Source organism: Pseudophryne corroboree, chromosome 6 (assembly GCF_028390025.1).
Source record: "Pseudophryne corroboree isolate aPseCor3 chromosome 6, aPseCor3.hap2, whole genome shotgun sequence".
Lineage (NCBI taxonomy): Eukaryota > Metazoa > Chordata > Amphibia > Anura > Myobatrachidae > Pseudophryne > Pseudophryne corroboree.
This window is the reverse complement of record NC_086449.1, coordinates 581,180,029-581,204,851: the sequence shown is the minus strand read 5'-3', so window position 1 is coordinate 581,204,851 and position 24,823 is coordinate 581,180,029. Positions and strand designations below refer to the sequence as shown.

Sequence of the window (24,823 nt, the reverse complement as noted above, 5' to 3'; positions counted from 1 at the left end):
GCAGAGGGCCTGCACACTGCCCCTTCCTCGTAGACTTGTCGATGGCTACCTTCAGCCAATAAGTAAAAAAAGTATGAAACATCTTCCCAGAAGGCCTCAGGATTTGCTTACCATAAACATGTATCACCTTGCAAGAGTGATATTGACAATAGCGGAAGGCAGTAATTTCTTATACACTGTTTGAACAATACCTAAAGCATGTTTCTTTTAATATTTACCACAAACACACTTAACACCCCTGTTCCCGACCAGTGTCGGACTGAGGCATGTAGGGCGCACCGGGGAATGCAGTGGTAGGGGCCCATGTTTAGGGGTGTGGCCAGTCTGCTGAGGGGGTGTGGCTTGCCACCTCATTGGTTTGACTAACCATTGGAGAGTGCAACACCTGGCCCCCTTCATAAATATATACAGTAAATTCAGCTGCTGCTGCACGCATGATAATGTACCAGATTAATAACAGAGTAACAACAGCAATGCACTGTAGAAAATACACCATAGTATAGAGAGTACCTACTCTAACACCAATGATCAAAACACAAGGGAATACAAAAAACGCAAGAAAGAAAATACACAGAGCAATGGATAAGTAACGGATTTGATTCAAAGGTCATAGACACAGAAGCAAAGATAAACTTGTACCTTAGTCCTCCGGTAAAACAGAGCATTCATTAACCCATCTCAAAGTTCTCCTGACGCGCAGTATAAAAGACCACTCCACATTTAGCTTTTGACATTGCATTAAGGATTTTGGACACTGTAAAAGTGCATTTAAAATGATTTCAAGAAGATGTCTTAAACGCTTTCCACTTTGCACATGCGGTGCCTTAAAAACGTAGGATACGGTCTACCATCAGTAATGGGCTGGCTGGCAACTGTTGACTTGGGGTGCAAATGCAAGTAAGTGCATCTGGCTTTTGTGTTAGTGCATTGCAATGGGAAAGCGGACATGACCTGTAGCAGTGATCTATCTAATGTGAATGTGGTTGCAACAGCCAATAAAATAAAAAAATAAAATGGTTATATCAAAGAGCTATAAACAAATACAACATCTACCACCCACATCTCACAAAGCAAGGAACGTTCTAGTGATCCATACGTAATAAACCGCACAATAGTGACCAATGGCCCTCATTCCGAGTCGTTCGCTCGGTAAATTTCTTCGCATCGCAGTGATTTTCCGCTTAGTGCGCATGCGCAATATCCGCACTGCGACTGCGCCAAGTAATTTTGCTATGAAGTTAGTATTTTTACTCACGGCTTTTTCTTCGCTCCGGCGATCATAGTGTGATTGACAGGAAATGGGTGTTACTGGGCGGAAACAGGCCGTTTTAAGGGCGTGTGGGAAAAAACGCTACCGTTTCCGGAAAAAACGCGGGAGTGGCTGGAGAAACAGGGGAGAGTCTGGGCGAACGCTGGGAGTGTTTGACGTCAAACCAGGAACGACAAGCACTGAACTGATCGCAGATGCCGAGTAAGTCAGAAGCTACTCTGAAACTGCTAAGAAGTTTGTAATCGCAATATTGCGAATACATCGTTCGCAATTTTGAGAAGCTAAGATTCACTCCCAGTAGGCGGCGGCTTAGCGTGTGCAATACTGCTAAAATCGCCTTGCGAGCGAACAACTCGGAATGACCTCCAATATACAATAGAGACCAGTATATTGACTGGTACACACTGCAGGCATAAGTGATGTCACTAGGGTTGGTGTCACCCAGTGCAGTAACTCATGGTGTCACACCCTGTGACTCTCTCGCCCTCTACCACAGACATGGACACCAACAACTGCTACAGCAGCACAGCCTTAGTGACTAAGGGGTCTATTAATACCCCTTTCACACCGCAAAAATAACCCAGTATCGACCCGGGATATTGCTGGGTCGACATCAGTCGGTGTGAAAGGGCCATGGTTGAATTCCAGGTTGCCTGACCCGGTAATTCAACCTGGGAATAAAAGCTGTGTTATTCCAGAGTTAAATACCTGGTCATTGGCAGCATAAACAGGCTCCCGGGGCAATGCGACCGGGACCCGTTCACTACGTAGGGAGAGGCGGCGCGGATGAGCTCATCTCCCAGCGCCGCCTCCCCGCCACTATGGCAACCGACCTGGCAGATTGCCGGGTCAGGAAGCCTGCCATTAGGGTCCAATACTGGATCCCACCTGGGAAGGACTGGTTTCCAATTTCCAGGTCAGATTTGGCATTGGCGATGTGAAAGGAGTATTACTAAGCCTTGGACAGAGTGCCAGCCAATCAGCTCCTAACTGCCATGATATATGTTGTGGGGTAGATGTATTATCAGTCGTTATGGGGCTGATACCGCTCTTACCTATGTATTACTGGGCTGTGTGTGCTACCTGACAGAGGCACTATGCACCCCTGTCATCATTAGCGCTGCTATCTTATTTGTCTGTAGCTGCTGCGACTGCTGGGGTTCGGGCTGCACAGGAGATCTCATGATGGTTGCAAGATTTAATTCATGCCCAGTGGAGCTGGCCAGGAAGAGAGACAGACCGTACATCAGCACTAGGATGATGTGCTGTGGGCAGTGGCATCACAAGGGGGATGTGGACCGCACTCGGGTGTCACCAGCCGAGGGGTGACACCAAAGTGCTGGCTCCTGCTCAGTGACAGTAGCCGGGTATTGCAGTGCAACATTGCAGCACCCCAGCTCCTGTCACAGGGCGAACAGGGCATCCACCGGGGGCAGCTCGCATCTCTCAGAACCCTGGGGTGATGAAAACTGGGTTGGGAAGACTGGCCATGCCTTGGTCCTGCTAAGCAATGTCCCGTAAACTGGGTTGGAAAGCCTGGCCACACCCCCATGCTGCTAAGCCACACCCACTTTCAAGCCTGCCGCACCGGGTGTCAAGCAGGCGAGTAACGCCTCTGGCTGTGGGTTCTGGTGGGAGATCAATGGTAAACGAGATAATACATCTTATCGGTACTGCTTCACCTCTGTAATACATCTCCTCTGTTTAAAAAGTGGTATTTAGTAGCTGCTTGATTGGTAGTTTCTCTGTTGGCTCTCGCTCCAAAGCTCAGTACATAGAACCCTACATCACTCACTGCATGACCTATGATGTCTCACAGACTGTCATGGTTAAAATTACTGCTTCACAACAGAGGTCTTGGGTGCGATACCCACCATGGCTGTAACTGTGTGGAGTTTGTATATTCTCCCCATGCTTGCATGGGTTTCCTCTGGGTATTCTGGTTTCCTCCCACAATCTAAAAATATAGTGGTAGGTTAATTGACTCCCAATTTGCAATAAATTAATTCACCCACAGTAATGAGCTGTATAATATTTTATTTACATTAAGACCCTCTTCCACATGTTCACCACAAAAAGAAAAAAAGTGCAAGTAGATAAATAGATTGGCTGCAGAATTTTCAAACCACAAATTTGTTCTTGGTCAGGGAGCTGCTCTTCGTAGCAGTGTCTGCGTGAGCCTGATAACCAATGACTACCTTAGAAGACAGGCCTAGTCTTTCCTTGTACACTTTGCTGTGGGGGGGAAAAAAATGCAGCATTGTAGGAGACATCTTTCTCTACTTTATCAGTACATTATAAAGTTTTAGAAGCTACACACTGTACATGGATGCAGCAACTAAAGTAACACTCGCAAACCCTAGCTGTACTATATGTATTACTTTTGCTCTAACTGAAGTACAAGCCATGTCATTACGTGAAATCATTATGTCAAGCTGCATAATATACACAAAGTAACGAAAGTTTTTATAATCCACTAAATGTGTCCGACCATACGCCTTTGCAGCACGGTAACATGTTAGGAGGGAGTTTCTTTTCTGACTAACAGGTAAACTGACTAGTTACCCCAAAGACAGGGGAAAAATAAAACGTAGTGTCCCCTGGTTTTAGGGTAAAAAGCAATGGGCTAGCAGACTACAGTGGTGTAGTCCTCCTATCATGGTTTCAAATCAGCCTGAGGCCAGCTGGAAAGATCAGATTTCCCCATAGAGCACATTGTGACCCCATGCCAGTTTTCCTCCTGATTTGGGTATAACCAACACAGGCTGAAAGTGCTAGTGTCTGTTATAAAGTAGAGTTACCCCTAGTCTTTTTCCATCATGCAGAAGTAGGCTACCACACATTACACAATCAGCATTCCTACCAGCCAACTACTTGGAGTAGGCCACTGCCTGTCCTGACTGCAGAGTCTTCCAGTCTCACTCTCTACTGCAGCAATTAGGTGTTTTATCACTCCTGCCTTATCTTCCATGTGGTCAGATCCCTCCAATTACATTCTGAATACATGTGTCAGTAATGCAATTTACCTCCATACTGCCACCGTAGACACACAGGAGCCGATTTAAATTAGCCACAGGATTTACAGCTGGGTTTTAGCTCCTAGGTTAAGTGTTCAGCAGTATACAGTAATTTCCCATAGTAAGCCCATGGCTAACGCATGGTTAGCCACAGCTGTCATGTTAAGTGCCCAGAGCTACGCAAATACCACAAGCAGAAAGCCCAAAACTATCCCCGGAAGCACTAGTTAGTATTAGAGATGAGCAGTTCGGATTTGGGGAAATCCGAACTTTCCTTATCCGGCCATTGAGCCCGGGTCTCAGATAAGCCCCAGCTTCCTCGAGCCCTGTGCGAGCTGAACACTCGAGATCCCGCTGTCAGGACTCTATGGGATGATCGCTGATTGTCTGAGAGAGCCATCTGTCACGGCTCTCAGCCAATCAGCATTTCTTAATAGACTTTCATTAGTAAAGATGACCAGCCGCACCACTGTAACACCGCTGCCTGTACTGCTGACACCCGCACTGCTGACATCCACATACTGCCGGCACCCCCGCACTGAGGATACTGCCAACACCCCAGCACTGAAGACACCCATCAGCACTCCTGCATTGCCGAAACCACCAGCACCCCACCAGTACCAACACCGCTGGCAACCCCATACTGGGGACACCCCTGCAGTAAGGATACCCCTGGCACCCCTGCACTTCCGACACAGCCAGCAGTACCGACACCACCAGCAACCCCACATTGAGGACACTGCTAGCACTGCTGACACCCCTTCAGTAAGACTACCCCCTGGCACCCCCGCACTGCTGACACAGCCAGCAGTACAGACACCAGCAACTCTGCACTGAGGACACCGTCACTGCCAGCACAGACACCGCCAGCAACCCCACAATGAGGGCTCTGTCAGCAACCCTGCACTGCCAATCCTCAGACACGGAGGACATCACCGGCATCCCGTCACAGAAGTGCACTATTGGTGTAGTCTCCCTGCACTGTATGTGACCCAGACTATATCCCGCACTGTATCCAACCAGCAATGTGTCCCGCACTGTATCCAACCAGCAATGTATCCGACCCACACACAGTATCCAACCAGCAATGTATCCCACACTGTATCCAACCAGCAATGTATCCCACACTGTATCCAACCCACACAGTATCCAACCAGCAATGTATCCGACCCACACAGTATCCAACCAGCAATGTATCCGACCCACACAGTATCCAACCAGCAATGTATCCGACCCACACAGTATCCAACCAGCAATGTATCCAACCAGCAATGTATCCGACCCACACAGTATCCAACCAGCAATGTATCCGACCCACACAGTATCCAACCAGCAATGTATCCGACCCACACAGTATCCAACCAGCAATGTATCCGACCCACACAGTATCCAACCAGCAATGTATCCGACCCACACAGTATCCAACCAGCAGTGTATCCGACCCACACAGTATCCAACCAGCAATGTATCCCACACTGTATCCAACCAGCAATGTATCCCACACTGTATCCAACCAGCAATGTATCCCACACTGTATCCAACCAGCAATGTATCCGACCCACACAGTATCTAACCCACTCTATATCCCGCACAGTATCCAACCTGTCCTGTGTCCCACAAAGTATCAAACCCACAGTATCCCGCACTGTATCTGACCTGCACTGTATGCAACCCACACTGTATACTGCAGTTTAGCCAGCCTTTGGCCAATATTGGTGAAACCAATATTGTGAACTGTGAGGTGGTCGAAACAGAGTGGAAATGACTGGAAATTAATGTTATTGAGGTTAATACTCTAGGGACAAAAAGGCCGAAAATTAAGTTCTCTTACATCCTAGAGGATGCTGGGGACTCCAAAAAGACCGTGGGGTATAGACGGGATCCGCAGGAGACATGGGTACACTAAAAAGACTTTTACTGGGTGTGAACTGGCTCCTCCCTCTATGCCCCTCCCCCAGACCTCAGTTAGACTCTGTGCCCAGGAGTGACTGGACACACACTAGGGGAGCTCTCCCGAGTTTCTCTGGAAAAAAGACTTATGTTAGGCTTTTTTATTTTCAGGGAGACCTGCTGGCTACAGGCTCCCTGCATCGTGGGACTGAGGGGAGAGAAGTCAGACATACTTCTTCTTAGTTAAGGGCTCTGCTTCTTAGGCTACTGGACACCATTAGCTCCAGAGGGTTCGATCACTTGGTTCACCTAGCTGCTTGTTCCCGGAGCCGCGCCGTCACCCCCCCTCACAGAAGCCAGAAGAAAGAAGCCGGGTGAGTATTGGAAGAACAGAAGACATCAGACGGCAGAAGACTTCAGTAACTGTACAGCGCAGCGGTAGCACTGCGCTCCATGCTCCCACACACATCACCAAAGGCACTTACAGGGCGCTGGGAGGGGGGGGGGAGAGCGCCCTGGGCAGCAGTTACTGAGGGTCAATTTACCTGGCAGAAGGCATATTCGGTGCCCAGGCACAGTATACAATACCCCCACCAGTATAAAAATTTCAAATTTGAGCGGGACTACAGCGCGCCGGGAAGGGGCGGGGCTTAGCCGCACAGCTCACCAGCGCCATTCACTCTCTCCACAGCCGCAGCAGAGACGCTGGCCCGGACCTCCAAGCTCCTTCCAAGTAACAAGGGAGCAAAACGGGGGGGGGGGCACATGTAATTTGGTGCTTTTTATTGTTATATGGCAGCGCTTACCTCATGTATTATTGCTTTGTAGTATATGGGCGCTGGGGTGTGAGCTGGCATACTCCCACAGGGAAGCCTGTAGAGAGAAACACAGAGGGTCTGTCCCCTTATTTTGGCCGGTGTGAGTGAGTGTGGGTGTGTCGGTACTACGTGTCGACATGTCTGAGGCTGAAGGTTCCTCCCCGGAGGAAGTTACTGGGGGTGCAGAAAAGGATTTGGGAATGACTGCTGATTGGGTGAATATGTTGAGTACACTGAATGCAAATGTGGCTTTATTGTCTAAGAGGCTGGATAAATCGGATTCTCAGACAAACATGGAGGAAATCCATGGAGGACGCTTTGTCTCAGGTACAGATCCCCTCAGGGTCACAGAAACGTTCATTTACCCAGATGGTATATACAGATACCGACACAGACTCTGATTCTGATGTCGATTTCGATGAGGCTACTTTACACCCAAGGGTAGTTAGGAGTATTCAGTACATGATTGTGGCTATTCAAGATGTTTTACATATCTCTGGGGAACCTGCTGTTCCAGATACGAGGGTTTGTTTATTTAGGGAAAAAGCCTGAGGTGAAGTTCCCCCCTCTTATGAAATGAACGCTCTTTGTGAAAAGGCTTGGGAGTCACCGGACAAGTGGTGGCAGATTCCCAAGAGAATTTTTATGGCATATCCTTTCCCCTCTGATGACAGGGAGAAATGGGAGTCGTCTCCCAATGTCGACAAGGCTCTATCCCGATTGTCCAAGAAGGTGGCGCTTCCATCCCCTGACACGGCTGCTCTCAAGGATCCGGCGGATCACAAGCTGGAGACGACATTGAAGGCCATTTTCGTTTAATACTGGCGCATTGCTCAGACCTGCTGTGGCGTCTGTATGGGTGAGTAGTGCTATTGCCAAGTGGGCTGATAATTTGGCTTGATAAGGATAACATTCTTTTGACTCTTGGTTATATCAAGGACGCTGCAGATTACCTAAAGGATGTGGCGAGGGATGTTGGCCTCTTGGGATCAAGAGCCAATGCCATGGCGGTCTCGGCCAGGAGGGCGCTGTGGACTCAATGGAATGCTGAGGCCGACTCCAAGAAAAATATGGAAGCTCTCCCCTTTAAAGGTAGTGTCTTGTTTGGGGACGGCCTTGCTGCCCTGGTGTCTACCGCTACTGCGGGTAAGTCATCTTTTCTTCCTTATGTTCCCACACAACAGAAAAAGGTGCCCCATCAGCAGATGCAGTAATTTCGACCTAATAAATACAGAAGAGGAAACGGTTCGTCCTTCCTCGCTTCAAAGGGTAGAGGAAGGGGAAAGAGGTCGCCTGCAGTGTCAGGCGCCCAGGACCAAAAGTCCTCCCCCGCCTTTATCAAGTCCACCGCATGACGCTGGGGCTCCCCTGCGGGAGTCCGTGCTGGTGGGGGGCCATCTCCGATTCTTCAGTCAGGTCTGGTTTCAATCGGCCCTGGATCCTTTGGTTTTAGACATAGTGTCCCAGGGGTACAAACTGGAGTTTCAGGAGATGCCCCCCTGCTGCTTTTTCAAGTCAGCCCTTCCAGTTTCTGTTCCAGAAAGAGTAGTAGTAAATGCTGCGATACAAAAGCTGTGTCAACAGAGGGTCGTTGTGCCGGTTCCCCCGTCCCAACGGGAGGGGGGGGGGGGGGGAGGTTTCTATTCGAGCCTCTTTGTTGTGCCGAAGCCAGACGGCTCGGTCAGACAGATTCTGAACCTAAAATCCCTCAATCCATACTTGAAAACTTTCAAGTTCAAGATGGAATCTCTTCGAGCTGTGATCTCCAGCTTAGAAGGGGGGGTGGGGGATTTTATGGCGTCAGTCGACATAAAGGATGCCTACTTACACGTCCTGATATATCCTCATCAGGCCTTCCTGAGATTTGTGGTACAGGATTGTCTTTACCAATTTCAGACGTTGCCGTTTGGGCTTTCCACAGCCCCGAGGGTTTTCACCAAGGTTATGGCGGAAATGATGCTACTCCTTCACAAGCAAGGGGTCACAATTATCCCGTACTTGGACGATCTCCTGATAAAGGTGAGATCAAGAGAACAGTTGCTAAGAAATGTGGAACTCTCCCTGTCTGTTCTGTGACATCACGGTTGGATTCTAAATTTGCCAAAGTCTCAGTTGATCCTGACAACTCTGCTGCCCTTCCTGGGCATGATCCTAGACACAGAGCGTGTTTCTTCCGGAGGACAAAGCTCTGGAAATACAGACCATGGTCAAGGAGCTTCTGAGACCGGCAAGAGTGTCGATTCATCAATGCACTCGAGTGCTAGGGAAGATGGTTGCGGCTTACGAAGCCATTCCGTTTGGCAGGTTTCATGCTCGGGTTTTTCAGTGGGATTTGCTGAACAAATGGTCCGGGTCTCACCTGCACATGCACCGGAAAATAAGTCTATCTTCCAGGGCCAGGATTTCTCTCCTGTGGTGGCTGCAAGGCTCTCACCTTCTAGAGGGACGCCGATTCGGAATCCAGGATTGGGTCCTGCTGACCACAGATGCAAGTCTCAGAGGCTGGGGCGCAGTCACGCAAGGAAGAAGTTTCCAAGAAAAATGGTCAACCCAGGAATCTTGTCTCCACATAAATGTTCGAGTTAAGAGCCATTTACAACGGCCTCCTGCAAGCGAAGAAGCTTCTTCAGGGTTTCCCTGTCCTGATCCAGTCGGACAACATAACAGCGGTGGCGTACATAAACCGCCAAGGCGGAACAAGGTGCAGGGCGGCAATGGCGGAAGCCACAAGAATTCTCCGCTGGGCGGAACACCATGTGAGCGCTCTGTCAGCAGTCTTCCTCCCGGGCGTGGACAACTGGGAAGCAGACACGATCTCCATCCAGGAGAGTGGGCTCTTCATCAAGAGGTATTTGCAGAAGTGACAAGGCATTGGGGAATTCCTCTGATAGACATGATGGCGTCTCGCCTCAACAAGAAGCTTCTGAAGTATTGTTCCAGGTCGAGGGACCCCCAAAGCCTGTGCGGTGGACACCCTGCTTACTCCGTGGGTGTTTTAGTCTGTATGTGTTCCCTCCACTTCCTCTCATTCCAAAGGTGTTGAGGATCATAAGACGAACAAGGGTTCCGGCTATACTCGTCGCTCCAGATTGGCCTCGGAGGGCCTGGTATCCGGATCTTCAGGAATTACTAGTGGAAGATCCCTGGCCGCTTCCTCTAAGAGAGGACCTGTTACTGCAGGGGCCCTGCGTGTTTCTGGACTTACCGCGGCCGCGTTTGACGGCATGGAAGTTGAACGCCAGATCCTAGCCCGGAAGGGTATTCCCGGGGAGGTCATCCCCACTCTCCTTAAGGCTAGGAAAGAGGTCACGGTGAAACATTATACCGTATTTGGAGAAGGTATGTGTCGTGGTGTGAAACCAAAGCAGCTCCTGCGGAGGAGTTTCACTTGGGTCGTTTCCTCCATTTTTTGCAGACAGGCGTGGATGCAGGTCTGAAATTGGGTTCCATCAAAGTGCAGATTTCGGCTTTATCTATTTTCTTTCAAAAAGAATTGGCCGTCCTTCCTGAGGTTCAGACTTTCGTGAAGGGAGTGCTGCATATCCATCCTCCATTTGTGCCACCCATGGCACCGTGGGATCTTGAAGTGGTATTGCAGTTTCTTATGTCTCACTGGTTTGAACCTTTGCGTAAGGTTGAGTTAAAGTTTCTCACTTGGAAAGTGGTCATGCTTTTGGCTTTGGCGTCTGCCAGACAAGTGTCCGATTTGGCGGCTTTGTCTCAAGAGCCCATATTTGATTTTTCATGTGGATAGAGCGGAATTGAGGACTCGTCCACAATTTCTGCCGAAGGTGTTTTCTTCGTTTCACATAAATCAACCTATTGTGGTACCTGTGGCAGTCCCAAAATCTCTTGATGTTGTAAGAGCTTTGAAAATTTATGTCGCTAGAACGGCTCTTACTAGAAAAACAGAGGCTCTGTTTGTCCTGTATGCTTCCAACAAGATTGGAAATCCTGCTTCTAAGCAGACTATTGCACGCTGGATTTGTAATACAATTCAGCACGCTCATTCTTCGGCTGGGCTACCGTTGCCTTAAGTCAGTAAAGGCCCATTCTATCAGGAAGGTGGGCTCATCTTGGGCGGCTGCCCGAGGGGTCTCGGCACTTCAACTTTGCAGAGCAGCTACATGGTCGGGTTCAAACACTTTTGCTAAGTTCTACAAGTTTGATACCCTGGCTGATGAGGACCTTATGTTTGCTCAATCGGTGCTGCAGAGTCGTCCGCACTCTCCCGCCCGGTCTGAAGCTTTGGTATAGACCCCATGGTCCTTTTGGAGCCCCCAGCATCCTCTAGGACGCAAGAGAAAATAGGATTTTAATACCTACCGGTAAATCCTTTTCTCCTAGTCCGTAGAGGATGCTGGGTGCCCATCCCAGTGCAGACTGTTCCTTGCAGTTGTATTGTTACTGGTTATTTTCGGTTACACGAGGTTTGTGTATCCGTTGTACTCAGCTTGTTGCTGTTAGTTCATACTGTTCTGGTTTCCTGCTGCTCCAGTTGTACGGTATGTTTGTGGTGTGGGCTGGTATGTTTCTCGCCCTTAGTTAACAAAAATCCTTTCCTCTAAATGTCCGTCTCTCTTGGGCACAGTTTCTATAACGGAGGTTTGGGGGAAGGGCATAGAGGGAGGAGCCAGTTCACACCCAGTAAAAGTCTTTAGTGTGCACATGTCTCCTGTAGATCCAGTCTATACCCCATGGTCCTTTTGGAGTCCCCAGCATCCTCTACGGACTAGGAGAAAAGGATTTACCGGTAGGTATTAAAATCCTATTATTTTAGCTTTTTTTGTTAATTTTAGAAAAAAAAAATCCTAATCCAAAGCCGGATGGACGAATTAGATCCAAATCTAGCAAAAATGGCCCGGTGCACATCTCTAGTTGTGCAGGATTTTTTGTTTACACATCAAGCAGAAATCTGCATGAAGTTCACCCTTATGGTTAGTCACAGAATGTAATTATATGGCTCCAGGCACTAAATCCGGGAGCTAAACCCAGTAATTAGTTTACTCTGCCCTTACAATTAGGTACCCAGCATCACGATAAAATATAAAAAAATAAAAAATAAAAGCGGCAGCTGAATTTATACAAGTCTAAAGGTTTATCAAATATTTGTGACATTCTCCGAAAACTAGTTTTTCAGGAAGGTATCCACAAATAAGTATCCCCCGAATATATATCTGCAGAGGACCACAGTAAATATTAGCGATCCCCCATTTTGGACCGCAAAAGCAGCCCCCATAGAATGTGTAGATGCATTAGCCATTCGAGGCTTAAGGTTAGATGCAAAAAGCACAGATGATCTCTCCCTGGCGATTACCACTCGCAAGGTCACCATATCACACACGTGCAGTAGAGCGGCAGCCCTTTGCAAATAGTTACTACCATCACTTTCTTAAACACATTGCAGGGACAGGCTCAATCCCTACATGTGTTCTTTAATAAAGATTGGCGGTAGATAATCACAGCGATTAGATAATTAGTAAATGGACCCCTAAATATATAACACAATAAAAAGATTTTTTTGTAGGTTGTGTGCCCCAACTTTGATTGCACTTTTGCTCTGTTAAAAGCAGCTAATACACTTAATATGACCAATAAATCCGTGGGGAGGAGTAGATTTAGGGGGACATTTACTAAGCAGTGATAAGAGCAGAGAAGTGAGCCAGTGGAGAAGTTGACCCATCAACCAATCAGCAGCTCTGTATATTTTTATAGTATGCAAATTATAGATGTTACTTCGGTGCCGATTGGTTGCCATGGGCACTTCTCCAGTAGCTCACTTCTCCACTCTTATCACTGCTTAGTAAATGTTCCCCTTAGAACAAATTGACAATATAAGTTACAAGTTTGAGTCAAGCACAGGAGATGCAGTGTTGGAATTACCCAATATAAGTGACAGCTTCTCTATTCTCCGTTTCTTTGGTCCAGAGTGCAATTTTATCTCCTTTTGCACGAATGTTAATTACTGCACCACAGACTTCTTCATTGTATTCATCAAAAGCTTCACCAATTAGACATAGTAACTGGAATAGAAGAAATACACAAAAGCTCTTTTGGGGTGATTCAGTTTTGGAATTTATGTTTTACAACCTGTGCAGCACAAAATTAACAGATGGACTTTATAAAATAGATTTTACGGGCAATTCTGAAATGATCCAAATGGCATAAACTGAAGCTATATCCTCAATTTCTTTACAAAATTAGACTTTGGAGGTGGGGAAACCATCCTGGACTGGACTCCTGCTCCTCCCCCCACACCCCACAACAAAGACAGCTGGACCATTTGGATGGCTGCTAGTGGCCATAGGTACTGGAGGTTTTAAAAACTTGTCAAGTGGCTGATTTATGCACTTCATATTTGTGGAGAATGCAAGCAAATGGTTGTCAAATTAAAGCATTTCCATCATTTAGGGGTACAGAAAAAAAAAAAAAAGAAAAAAAAGTATAGTAATTTCAGTAGTTTTATACATATTGGTCAAAAGTTGGAACAGCCATTTGACTCTCTCCCATCAATATAACACCCAAACCTACCTGTCCCACATTACTTACCCATTAAGCTTTTTAGAGAAGTTCTCCTGAAAACTAACATGTCTTTATTGCCCAGTGTATGCTATTCATACCCCACCAGGTGCCTACTTCATTAGGAGGGGTACGCCAAACGCAGTGAGGTCAATGATTGGGGAGGCACTGGCTAATAACAGAACTTGATTTACACCAACATACAGCTAGGGGGTATTATCCCCTCTCCCCAACCCCCTAATCCTCCCTTTCCAATCCCATAGCCTAACCTTAACCTCCCCCTATAGTGCCTAATCCTAACATCTGTGCAGCATTGCCTAATCTCCCCTGCAGCCTAACCCCCCCCTCCCTGCAGCCTAACCCTCTCCGTGGGTGCCTAACGCTCCTTCATGCAGCCTAACCTCCCCACGCAGCCTAACCCTAACCTGCCCTTACAGTGCCCAACCCTAACATCCCTGCAGCATTGCCTAAACCTAACCCCCCTCCCCGCTGACTAAACTTAACTCTCCCTCCCCCGCAGCGCCACCCTAACCCTCTCCGTGGGTGCTTAACCCCCCTCCCTGCAGCCTAACCCTAACCTCCCTGGGGGGAGGGGAGGCTAAACTAACCCTGCTGACCCTAAAACTATCGGTGGCACTATACTTACATAGGTCGGGACACCAACTGTCGGGGTTTGGACGTCTGTATCATGACCAAATCGGATTTCTGGCAACGGCATTGTGGCGGGGGGGCAGGATCCCGACTGTCAGTAAACTAACCGCATTCCCTACCAGTGAGCTTGACATACAGTACAGTAGGTGACCAGGCCAAATCAGGCCATATTGCAGCATTTATATTTAACTCTTATAATATACTGTACCATCCGTTTTTATAACATCTTCACAACACTTAAGGGCCTTACACACTGGACGATTTTCAGCCGAGGTGCCTCACCGCCGATACGGCCTACGGATGCCCCGGCGGCAAGGAGGGGTGACGGGGGAGTGACGTTTCTTCACTCCCCCGTCACCCGGCCCCATAGCCCTGCATGCTAATATGGACGATATTGTCCATATTGGCTTGCACGCATAAACTACACGGCACCAACGATGAACGCGCACGGGGTCGCACATCGTTCATCGTTGGTAAATACACACTGAAATATATTTTAGTGTAATCGGCCAGTGTGTGACCAAACAAAAACTGGAACAGAAAAGAACGGAGTACAAATATAAGAAATGAATGAGTACTCCAGTGTACAGAACAAGTAAAGAGCCCCAGCATCCGTGTTCCTCCCACCCCCAGCCAGGGCTGTGCTGCTGCTGCATGTGTGTGGGAATGGAGAAGGTATCAGTAACACACATCCACAGGCAGCAGCTGAGGGCTGGGAAACTAAAGGCTGGAGCAGACAGTGACATGCAGCCTGCTCCTGCCATAGCCCTGACAGCAGCAGCCTGACCCTACTGTCCGTGGCTATAGTAGCCATGTGCAGGAAACCGGAGGTCCCCACTCCCCCCTGATAACAGTGCTACCCATGCTGTAGTGCACCCCGACAGCTCACCTCACCATCTGTAACACGACCAGCACCTGGAGAGAGGGAGATCCGGACTCAGCACTGAGAGTGCATCAGGAAACAGTCACAGTCACTGGCCAATCAAGTCTGCCTCACTGACAGGGACGGGCTCTGAGGTGGGATGCAGGCACTCCCCTGTCACTGAGGCAGATCTGCTGCTGCCTCTACTGCATGTTTTTTCAATGGGCTTTTCCTGCCATCCGTTTGGCCACGCCCCCTGCCCGCCCCCCAGCTCGGACACTTTACCATTGTCAGTGGGAGGCAGCGCTCTCAGCTGCCTTCCACACAGCAAATATGATTAGAAAAATGCAAAGAGGATAATTATGACACCGGACGTGTTATAAATATCTTCTTTGTATTACTGCAGTCATTATGACAGGGGAGGCACTGCCTCCCCTGACTGCACGTCCCTGCGCCAAAGGTCCTGCACTGTGTACTGACATTTACAGCAAGAAAGATTTTCCCTACATTTTCACCTGCTCAGGGGGTGCACATACGAAAAAAAAAAATGCAAATTGAATCTAAAAATAAATGCGAGTTTGGAATTGAACTACAAAGGTAATCGGCAGTGTGAGTTCGCCATGAGAATGGCTCTCAGGCGCCGACTCTCACCCAATAGGATTGACCTCTATGGTTTGTCCAGGTGCAAAGATAATCACTCTTTTGCTTTGTTGGCTACTCAGAATCCGTCTGTACATCTCGATTAGAAAAATGCATTTACTTTGGTTGCTGCTACTTATGAAATACATAGCAGTCAGTTCATTTGAAGTTGTAAATTAACACAATTATAAGTGCTGTGGATTTAGGTTTCACTTCGGTATGTACAGTGTACTGTAGAATAACAACCTGCATATAGTTTACTGTGCATTTATAGAAAACTAATGCACTTTTCATATGCACACAATAGAAGCAGACATTTTATGGGCTGAGACAATACAATTAAGACCATTAACAGGCCCTCCAACATGACTCGCCCCACTAGGTACAAAATGCTCTGTTTCTGGACTTCCCTCTTAATTTACGATTTCCATCACCTGTGTTGAACTAGTTAAATGATAAGAAAGCTGTTTCTTCACAGGTGATGGCAATAATAAATTAAGAGGGAAGTCCAGAAACAGAGCATTTTGTACCTAGTGGGGCGGGTCATGTTGGAGGGTATGCATTAACTCGTAGCCAGTGACTTCACAGAAGGTGGCTTGCTCTGCATTGTGTAACATGTCCTGTATGCAGAGTGGTTGAGTTATTTCTGCTGTTCAGTTTCTTACATGTTTCATCCCAGTCTAATGAAGCGCCTAGTTATATCAGTTACATAGTGCTGTGTGCACTTATGTACTTATGTTACCTTGTCAGACACGTAGTGGCCCATTTATCTTTAAACCCCATTTTCATGGATATCAGCAAATATTAAGTATTATGCAAATGTAAGAAGGTCTGACTGCAGCAGATATCTGATAAATACGGCTGCTCCTTCATTTACGACAGCAGCCACAGCCCGCATAGTTTTCTATGGTGGGGGGTGGGGGGGTTGGATGCTGTCAGATTAAATCAAGCTCTGTCACATGACAAAAGAAACACACACTTGTGAAATATTTTTAGGAAATTTTACTTTAGTTAAAAAAAAAAAAAACACAACTTTTTAAACCAGTTTCTCAAAGTAATGCTTTAATAGCATATATCCAAGTAGCGTCTACTCTGTGCATGGACCTAGTCTGCAACACAAAGAGCCGGCATCTGTTTTGATTACATTCAAAACTATTTTCCACACTGCCTGCTTATAACTTCCCATCCAAGAACATTGCAGTATGCGCACAAATGAATCTAACCCCACCCAGCTCATGACTGTGACCTGCCCATGACTTTACATTGGAAGCCAAAATGGTCATTACATTATTGACTCAAGGGAGGAGAACAATTCTGTCTAACTTGGAAAGAATAACAATTTACAAAACAGACTAAAAGACACCTGGCCACTTACAGTCTCAAGCCAGAGGGAGTCCAAGTCACTGTGTCTCTGCTGCTTTGATAGAGTGATGAGCCACCTTCCACCCCTTTTGTTCCGACTGTCCTCCCACATGGGCTCAATGCCGTCCTGCACACAAACATTTAAGATCACTAGTAAAAAAAAAAGAACTTTTTTTGAAGACACTGTGTATAGTCAATTAAGTAATTGAGAATCCGCTGTTACAGAGGACAGAAGATAAAACATTTCTAATCTGCTATCCGTGCTAGACAGAATTCGTTTTTTTCTTTAATGAAATCATTCCTCATCTAGTTTTTACTGTAAAATTACATACAAAGCAAAACCTTAGGGGTTCACACTCTAAGGGCAAAATCTTTCTTAATGTGTACGTTTATTTTTTTAATCAGTTGAAACCTTGCTGACAAAGGGGGTCATTCTGACCTGATTGCATGCTGCCATTCATCGCAGCATAGCAATCAGGTCAGAAGTGCGCATGGTGCCGGCGCTTGGCTGACAGCCAACAGCTGTCGTTGCCTAGCGATCACCTCTGCCTGACAGGCAGAGGCGGTTGCTGGGTGGGAGGGGGCAGCACGGTTGCTTTTGGCCGCCGTTTTGTGGGCGCAGTCCGGCCAACGCAGGCGTGGCTGGACTGTGCGGGGGGTGGGCCGCAGCAGCTGCGTAACGTCACAAGCAACCGCTGCAACGAGTAGCTTCCGGCCACCACGCAAAAGCTGCGTTGGCTGGGAGTTACTCCTGAAGTGCAAAAGCATCGCCGCTGTGCGATGCTTTTGTACTTCTGCGGGGGCAAGCCTGACATGCAGGGCTGAATTCAGGTCTGAATTAGGCCCAAAGTCCCATGGAATTAGTCACATCAATGGCAGTTTCAGAGTGCATAGTACATGTAGAAAGTCAAACGGAAATTGGCAAAAACATTGCCACAGATAAAAATTTCTGTACGAAACAATACTGCTGCTCATTAATGCTCAAAGCAGGGGCTCCCCTTTGCCACTAGACAATCACAAGCAGTTCCCAGTTTGAAGACCATCTGCTCCCCATTCTACTATAACAAACACCCCATTGAAATGAATGGTAAAAGCCTTGGATATGCATAAAAGGTTCACTCCTGTCTCATTTCGAAGCAATCTCTATATGCATTTGGGACCATGAGGAGAGCAGACATGCCATCACACTCTACCAGGAAATTAACACCAAATTAGAAGCGTGGCAGGGAAGAAAAAAAATAAAAAATACTTTGGTACCTACCTACCAGTAAATCCTTTTCTCCGATTCCACAGGGGACACTGGAAGCTTCCGCTGGGGGATAGAGACTTGGTTGCTGGTAGATGGCACATGTTAATTTATAAAAGTGTGTAGCTCCTCCCCCTCTAGTCTCCATCATCCCCTAGTTAGAAAACTGTAGACCGAGAGGAGATGGAACCTAGAAAGGATGAACTAGGAGAACACACACACACAGGACAGACAAACCAGATCAAACTCCAAAAACTATCTACAAGAAGCAGGTGAGAGCTGTGGAGGGCATCCAGTGTCCCCTGTGGAATCAGACTAAAGGATTCACCGGTAGGTACCAAAATCCCATTTTCTTTCATCAACTAGGGGACACTGGAAGCTTATGCTGGGGACATCCCAAAGTGTTCCCCCTGGGTGGGAGAGCTTTGAGAAACCAGCAGCACTCATTGGCCAAAACGAGAAGCCGAAGCTGCAAACGTGTCAAAAAGATTATATTATAGTTATTTTAAAAAAAGGTATTGGACAAAAACAAAGTGGCCGCCCGGCAAAGTTGTAGGGTAGGAGCACTACGTGCCACCCAAAATGTACCCACCGATCTGGTGGAATGTGCTACAAGAGAAGGCAGAGGCTGGAGATCTCTTGTGACATATGCCTGACAGATGGCTAAGCAAATCAATCTACGGTTTGTTTTGAAGCCAGCCAGCCCCTGTGGACAGCATCATACAACACGAAGAGCGTGTCTGATTTCTGTAAGGTAGCCGTCCTAGCAACATAAATGCGCAAGACTCGCATCACATCCAGAGTATGGCCAGAACCCTCTTGAAAAGCCGGCACCACAATTGGTTGATTTGTGAAAAGTTGACAAAACCTTTGGCAAGAAAGCAGCCAGAGAACGAAGTTCTGCTCTGTCGTCATGGAACACAAGGTATGGCGGCCTGCACGTGAGTGTACCCAATTCTAATACGTGGCGAGCAGACGCCAGTGCCAACAGGCTAAGAAATTGGTAAATCTGCACAGAATACGGTATTAGTAATGTTTATATTAATTTAATAATCTGTTAAACCAACATTATGCTTACTACACAAACAAATAAATTCAGCAATGGGTTGGTGGTGCTCCCGGAAAATAGTTCAGTAAACTATATGGAAAATGTGGTCTTAAGAAAGAGCAAAAGACAAAAGCAGCTATATGCCTTTTCCAGGGCACACTTAGAAAAAATATAAGAAAGTGATGAATTATGAAAATATGAGTATATTAATACTTAACTTTTATTGAGATATACTTGATAAAAGGGAGAAGGCAAATATAGATATTTGCTACAAATTTTGGGCGATAAAAATTAGAAAGGCGAAAATATTGTTTACTCCCTTAATAATCCAAAAATTACTTTTAATTTAAATTGAAAAAATCTTTGTGGGAGTCAACCTGCTCCATTGGGTTCAGCTATCCCATGTCAGAATATCAGAATTAAATATAGGTGAAAATTCAATGCCTGGGACTGCACAGAGAACTGGAAAGACTCAAATGATGTGAGACTAAAATACCTACGGTACCTAGTATTCCCTGGTGGTCTCCCAACCGGGTACTGACCAGGCCCTGTAGTGTATGGCTTCCAAGATCAGACGAGGTTGGGCATACTCAGTGCGGTTTGACCGTAGGTGAGTAAATCTCCAGCATGTGCAATCAATTCCAGTGTGCGGTTACTCCAGGCAAATTTTATGGATATGATAATCTGACAGGGATTAATCCCCTGAATGAAATAAAAGATTCTGTGCAATGAAAAACCACACCGTATTCTAATGGGTGTTTGTTGCCCCCATATGAAACTCCTATTGTTATATCACATTTATGCAAAGAGCAAAAAATATATATTCCTAAAGCATATGCTGAATGTTCCTGTGACTGGATATCAAACAATAACTCCTAGAGATTTAGATTCCATAGGGGAAGGCCATGTTTGTTGGATATGCAAATCACTATCACCATCATGTTCTAATGGTTGTGATGCTGAATAAGAAAAAAAGGAGACCAATCATATAAATATGATACTCCAACAGGGATTGATCCCCTGAACTGGATATGTGCAATAAACAAAAAAACCAACAATGTAATACAGATGCTGAATGTTCCTATGGCTAGATATCACATCATATTAATACTAGACATTCAGATTGCATAGGGGGAGGTCGTTTCTCCAAATAAGCAAATAGTGTTTGTTGCACTGAGTATCATGATATAAAGAAAAATGAAAAAACATGGAAAGGGGAGAAGAGACACCCTTAAACTAGGCACCTCAGATATTTACAGCTAATGCTGTTAATTGATCTACATAAAGGATGAGTGCTACCTCCCACTGTGCCCCTTAATTGTTTGGACACGGTGGAGGAATAGTTAGGCTGTGCCTCGATAGGAGTCCCCCCTGGTGGAAGTTGAAAAAAATGCCTCACTAGGTGTGTGGCTCAAACCTTAATGCCTGCATGCATTGGTGGGCAGTGTGAGGCCTGGAGTGTCCCGCAGTTGTAGGTTGAGGTTTTCCAACCAGGGAGAGGGTGTGCTGAACTTGGAGCCGATGTCCGCGGTCTGAGCGACCGGAAGTGACGTACGTTTCGCTCTGGGAGCTTGATCACCTGATCGCCTGCTCCCAGAGCTCACTGCCGCCTTACTTGAGCTGAGGATCAGCCTACCAGACACAGAGGTATGTGTGGAGGCGTGTGTAGAGGCGGACCAGCTGGGACGCACGTCATACTGTGAACAGTCTCCTGCTTTGTTTATACAATCATGTGCAGGGGATGTTCAGGGAGGAAATTAAATTAAGTTAGAAGTATTGTTAGTATAAATACATGTAATTTATGAACTTAAGTTTAAGAGTTGTTAAAAGCGCTTGGAGAATTATAAAATAAGTAGGGGTATCAAGTATATCTCAATAAAAGTTAAGTATTAATATACTCATATTTTCATAATTCATCACTTTCTTATATTTTTTCTAAGTGTGCCCTGGAAAAGGCATATAGCTGCTTTTGTCTTTTGCCAGTGCCAACAGAACAGTCTTCCAGGTGAGAAACCTAATGTCCACCCATCCAAAAGTTTCAAATGTGGAGGATTGAAGGAAGGACAACACCAAGGTCAGATCCCATGATACTGTAGGTGGAACAAAACGAGGCTGAAGTCTGAGCGCTCCCTGGAGAAACTTTGTTGGGAAAAAAAAAAAATGGAGGGAGCAGAATTCTGGACCTTTAAAAAAAAAAAGGAACCTAAACGGAGACCAGCGTCTAATCTGTGTTTAAGACCAAGTCAAAATCTGGATAGCTGGAAAGATCTGGAAGGGATTTGTAGACCCCGACACCAGGAAACATAACGCCAGATGCGGTGATAATGAGCCACAGTGACTGGTTTCCTGGCCCATAACACTGTGGGAATGATGGAATCCGGAATACCCCTATGTCTCAGGATAGTGGTTTCAACAGCCACCCAGTCACACAGCTGCGTTAAGCTGGGGTGGAGAAATGGACCCTGTCGTAGAAGGTCTGACCAAAGTAGCAGAGGCCACGGTTCGTCTGCCAGAAGGAGTTGAAGATCCAATAACCAGCTTCTTCAAGGCCAGTCCGGTGCTACCAGAACGACCCTGACTGACTCGCATTTTAGAACGTGAGGAAGCGGAATGGGTCTCTGACCATTTCAAAATCAGATAAGCCTCCTGCATTGCCATGCGACTGCAGGTTCCGCCTTCTCCGTTGATGTACGCAACAGCTGTTGCATTGTCGAATTGTACACGAACAGGATGGATTCCTAAGACATTGGTAATCTACAGTCAGTTTGTTGTAGATTGCCCCGAGTTCAAGGATGTTTATGGGTAACCGGCTTTCCTGGATCAACCACCACCCCTGAAAGTGATAGTCCAGGACCACTGCACCCCAAACTCAGAGACTCGCATCTGTTAGAATAGTCCAATTCCGAAAAGACATCCCGCCACCAGGTTGTTGATTTGGAGCCACCAGAGAAGGGACAGTCTTGTCAGAGGAGATAAGTGGACCAGTCGATGTAGTTGGAGAGGAGAGCCAGAAGATCCAGTTGCCATGGTCTGGAGTGGAAATGGCCCAGTTGCAGTGTTTCGAAGGCCACCACTATCTTCCCTAACAGTCGGATACAAAGGTGCAACTATACCCATTTCGTCTGTAAGACCAACTGGACCATCCGACGGATGTCCTGAGCCTTGTACGTTGGTAGGATGACTCTAGGTTAGTGTTGAGAATCAACCCCAGAAAACGAAAACGCTGAGTCGGGTTAGCTGAGATTTGTCCAAGTTGATGATCCAGCCATGACGTATTAAAGTCTTGTAGGTCAGCGATGCATGCGCCAGAAGAGTCATCTTCATTGGTGCCTTGATTAACAAGTCGTCCAAATAATGAACAATGGTTACGCCCAAGGACCGTAGAAGATTCGGGTGCAGATAATCCGAATGGCAGTGCTCTAAACAGATAATGTTCCTGGAACATGGCAAACCACAGGTAGGCCTGGTGTGGTTCCCAAATGGGTATGTGCAGGTACGCATCCTTTATATCAAACAAAATCAGATACTCCTCTGGTTCTAAGTTTGCTATTACAGATTGAATGGACTCAATCTTGAAATGATGAAATGTCAGTTACTTGTGAAAGGACTTCAAGTTTAGAATCGGTCTGACAGATCAGTCTGGCTTGGGAACCACGAAGAGGTTGGAGTAGAATCCTCGACCCTTCTGATGTAATGGGACTGGTATCAATACCCGTGATACTAGAAGGGATTGAATGGCCTTCTGTAGCACAGCTGCCTTGTCTGGGGATGGTGGAAGTCCGGTTGTAAAGAATCGGTCTGGAGGGAAAACAGAGAAATCTATTCTGTACCCCAACGACACCAAACAGTGAATCCAAGGATCAGATGTGGAGTGTCCCCAAACCAGATGGAATGTCAGTAGACATGCACCCACCTGTGGAGCGGTAACCCATCATGCCATTTGTTTTTCGTTCACCTTGATCTGTGGACGATGCACAGCTGTGTGTAGATGACCTCTGACCCTGCCTCCTCTACCTCTCTTATGAAAGGACTGTTGAGGTTAAAAGGACTGAAAAGAAGGGCCCATATAGGGGCGCCTGGCAGGCGGAGATGCAGATGGTGAAAATGTGGATTTGCCCCCAGTACCTTGAGAAACCCATTTGTACAACTCTGGTCCAAACAAAATATCACCTGTAAATGGGAGAGCTTCAGCTAACTTTTTAGATTCAGTATCCGAATGCCAAAATCAAAGCCACAATGTACGCCGTGCTGAAATAGCAGAGGCAGAGATTCTAGAACTAATTAGACTGATGTCTTTGGTGGCCGTAGCTAAGTAACATGCCGATTCATGTATGTGTTGAGCAATGACCCTCAGGTCGGACCTAGGTACACTGGAGTCCAACCCATTGCTTAGTTCTTCTGCCTACTTGACAGAGGTAGTGTTAACCCACGCACTTACCAGCGTGGGCCTGAGCTGGACCCACACGGCAGAGTAAATGGACTTAAAAATAGCCTCATGTCTGCGATCCGATAAGTCCTTAAGAGAAGTGGCTCCTGGTGTAGGCATGGTAGTCTTCTTGGACAGTCTAGATACGGACGCATCCACTGGTGGTGGATTCTCCCACTTACCCATCATGGATGCCTGAAAAGGATAGGAAGAAAAATTTCCTTGGTATCTGTAAACACTTCTCTGGCTGTTTCCATGCCATCGCCAGGTGGTCATGCAATTGCTGAGAAAAGGGGAAAACAATCAAAGATGCCTATTGTTCCCCAAACAATTTAAATTCTTTGGGCTCCGGTACAGGATCATTGAGAAAATTAAGGACCTTCTTTACCGCTAGGATCAATGGTTCTACTCCCCGTGTACCAGAGTCAATGTCATGTACTGGTTCCTTTAGAACTTCCTCCCAATCGCCTTCCTCCACGTCGTCGTCGTGAGGTTGTTCCTCGTGTGAATCGTCAGACTGAAGAATCACAGGAAGTGGACACTTCTGCCTAAGGGAAGAAGTAGGAGAAGGTCTACTAGAAGACCCAATAACAGTAGCGAGGCCCTCCATGGACTTAGCCAAGTCCTTAACCCAGGTAGGTTCTGTCCTCGGGGGACTCTGCCAATTCGGCCGATTCCACAGCCACAGATCTGGCCAGAACCAAAACCCAAGGTGGCGTGTCAGAAACCGTATCAGATTTGTTTGAGTCCACCATAGAAAACTACTCACATGGTAGAACTAGCCTGTTGATTAGACAGAGTAAATTTAGAGTTGCACAGAGTACATGAAAAGAGCTTCCGAGAGTGTCACAGTAAACACAGACATGTCATGGCTGCTTTCAGGGCCGGCCAATGATGTCGCCTGCTTTTCCTGCGATTGGAAACATGGCGGCGGTGCCCCTGCTTATAGGCAAGGGTCAATCGCTATTTGTATTGTGATCACATTGCGGGGCAGCACCACCAGCGGCGCACCCAGGGGGGGTTTCCGAGTACCCAGAAACCCCCCTCCACTAAAAAAAAAAAAAAAAAAATTTTT

The 24,823-nt window shown here is 46.8% G+C and overlaps 1 protein-coding gene and 1 pseudogene across 1 annotated transcript in view; both read right to left on the bottom strand.

Annotated features, from left to right (window-relative positions):
* Nucleotides 1–3,290: 3,290 nt before the first annotated feature.
* EIF4E1B (eukaryotic translation initiation factor 4E family member 1B) overlaps nt 3,291–24,823 on the bottom strand; it is a 39,998-nt gene continuing 18,465 nt past the window's right edge. The window contains exons 5-7 of the mRNA XM_063927917.1: nt 17,042–17,155; nt 12,879–13,018; nt 3,291–3,505 (exon numbers count right to left, since the gene is read on the bottom strand). Of these exons, the coding sequence (XP_063783987.1) occupies nt 3,391–3,505; nt 12,879–13,018; nt 17,042–17,155 (369 nt within the window). The 3' untranslated portion in view covers nt 3,291–3,390. The remainder of the gene's footprint in view (nt 3,506–12,878; nt 13,019–17,041; nt 17,156–24,823) is intronic.
* LOC134937770 (5S ribosomal RNA) lies at nt 19,816–19,934 on the bottom strand (annotated as a pseudogene).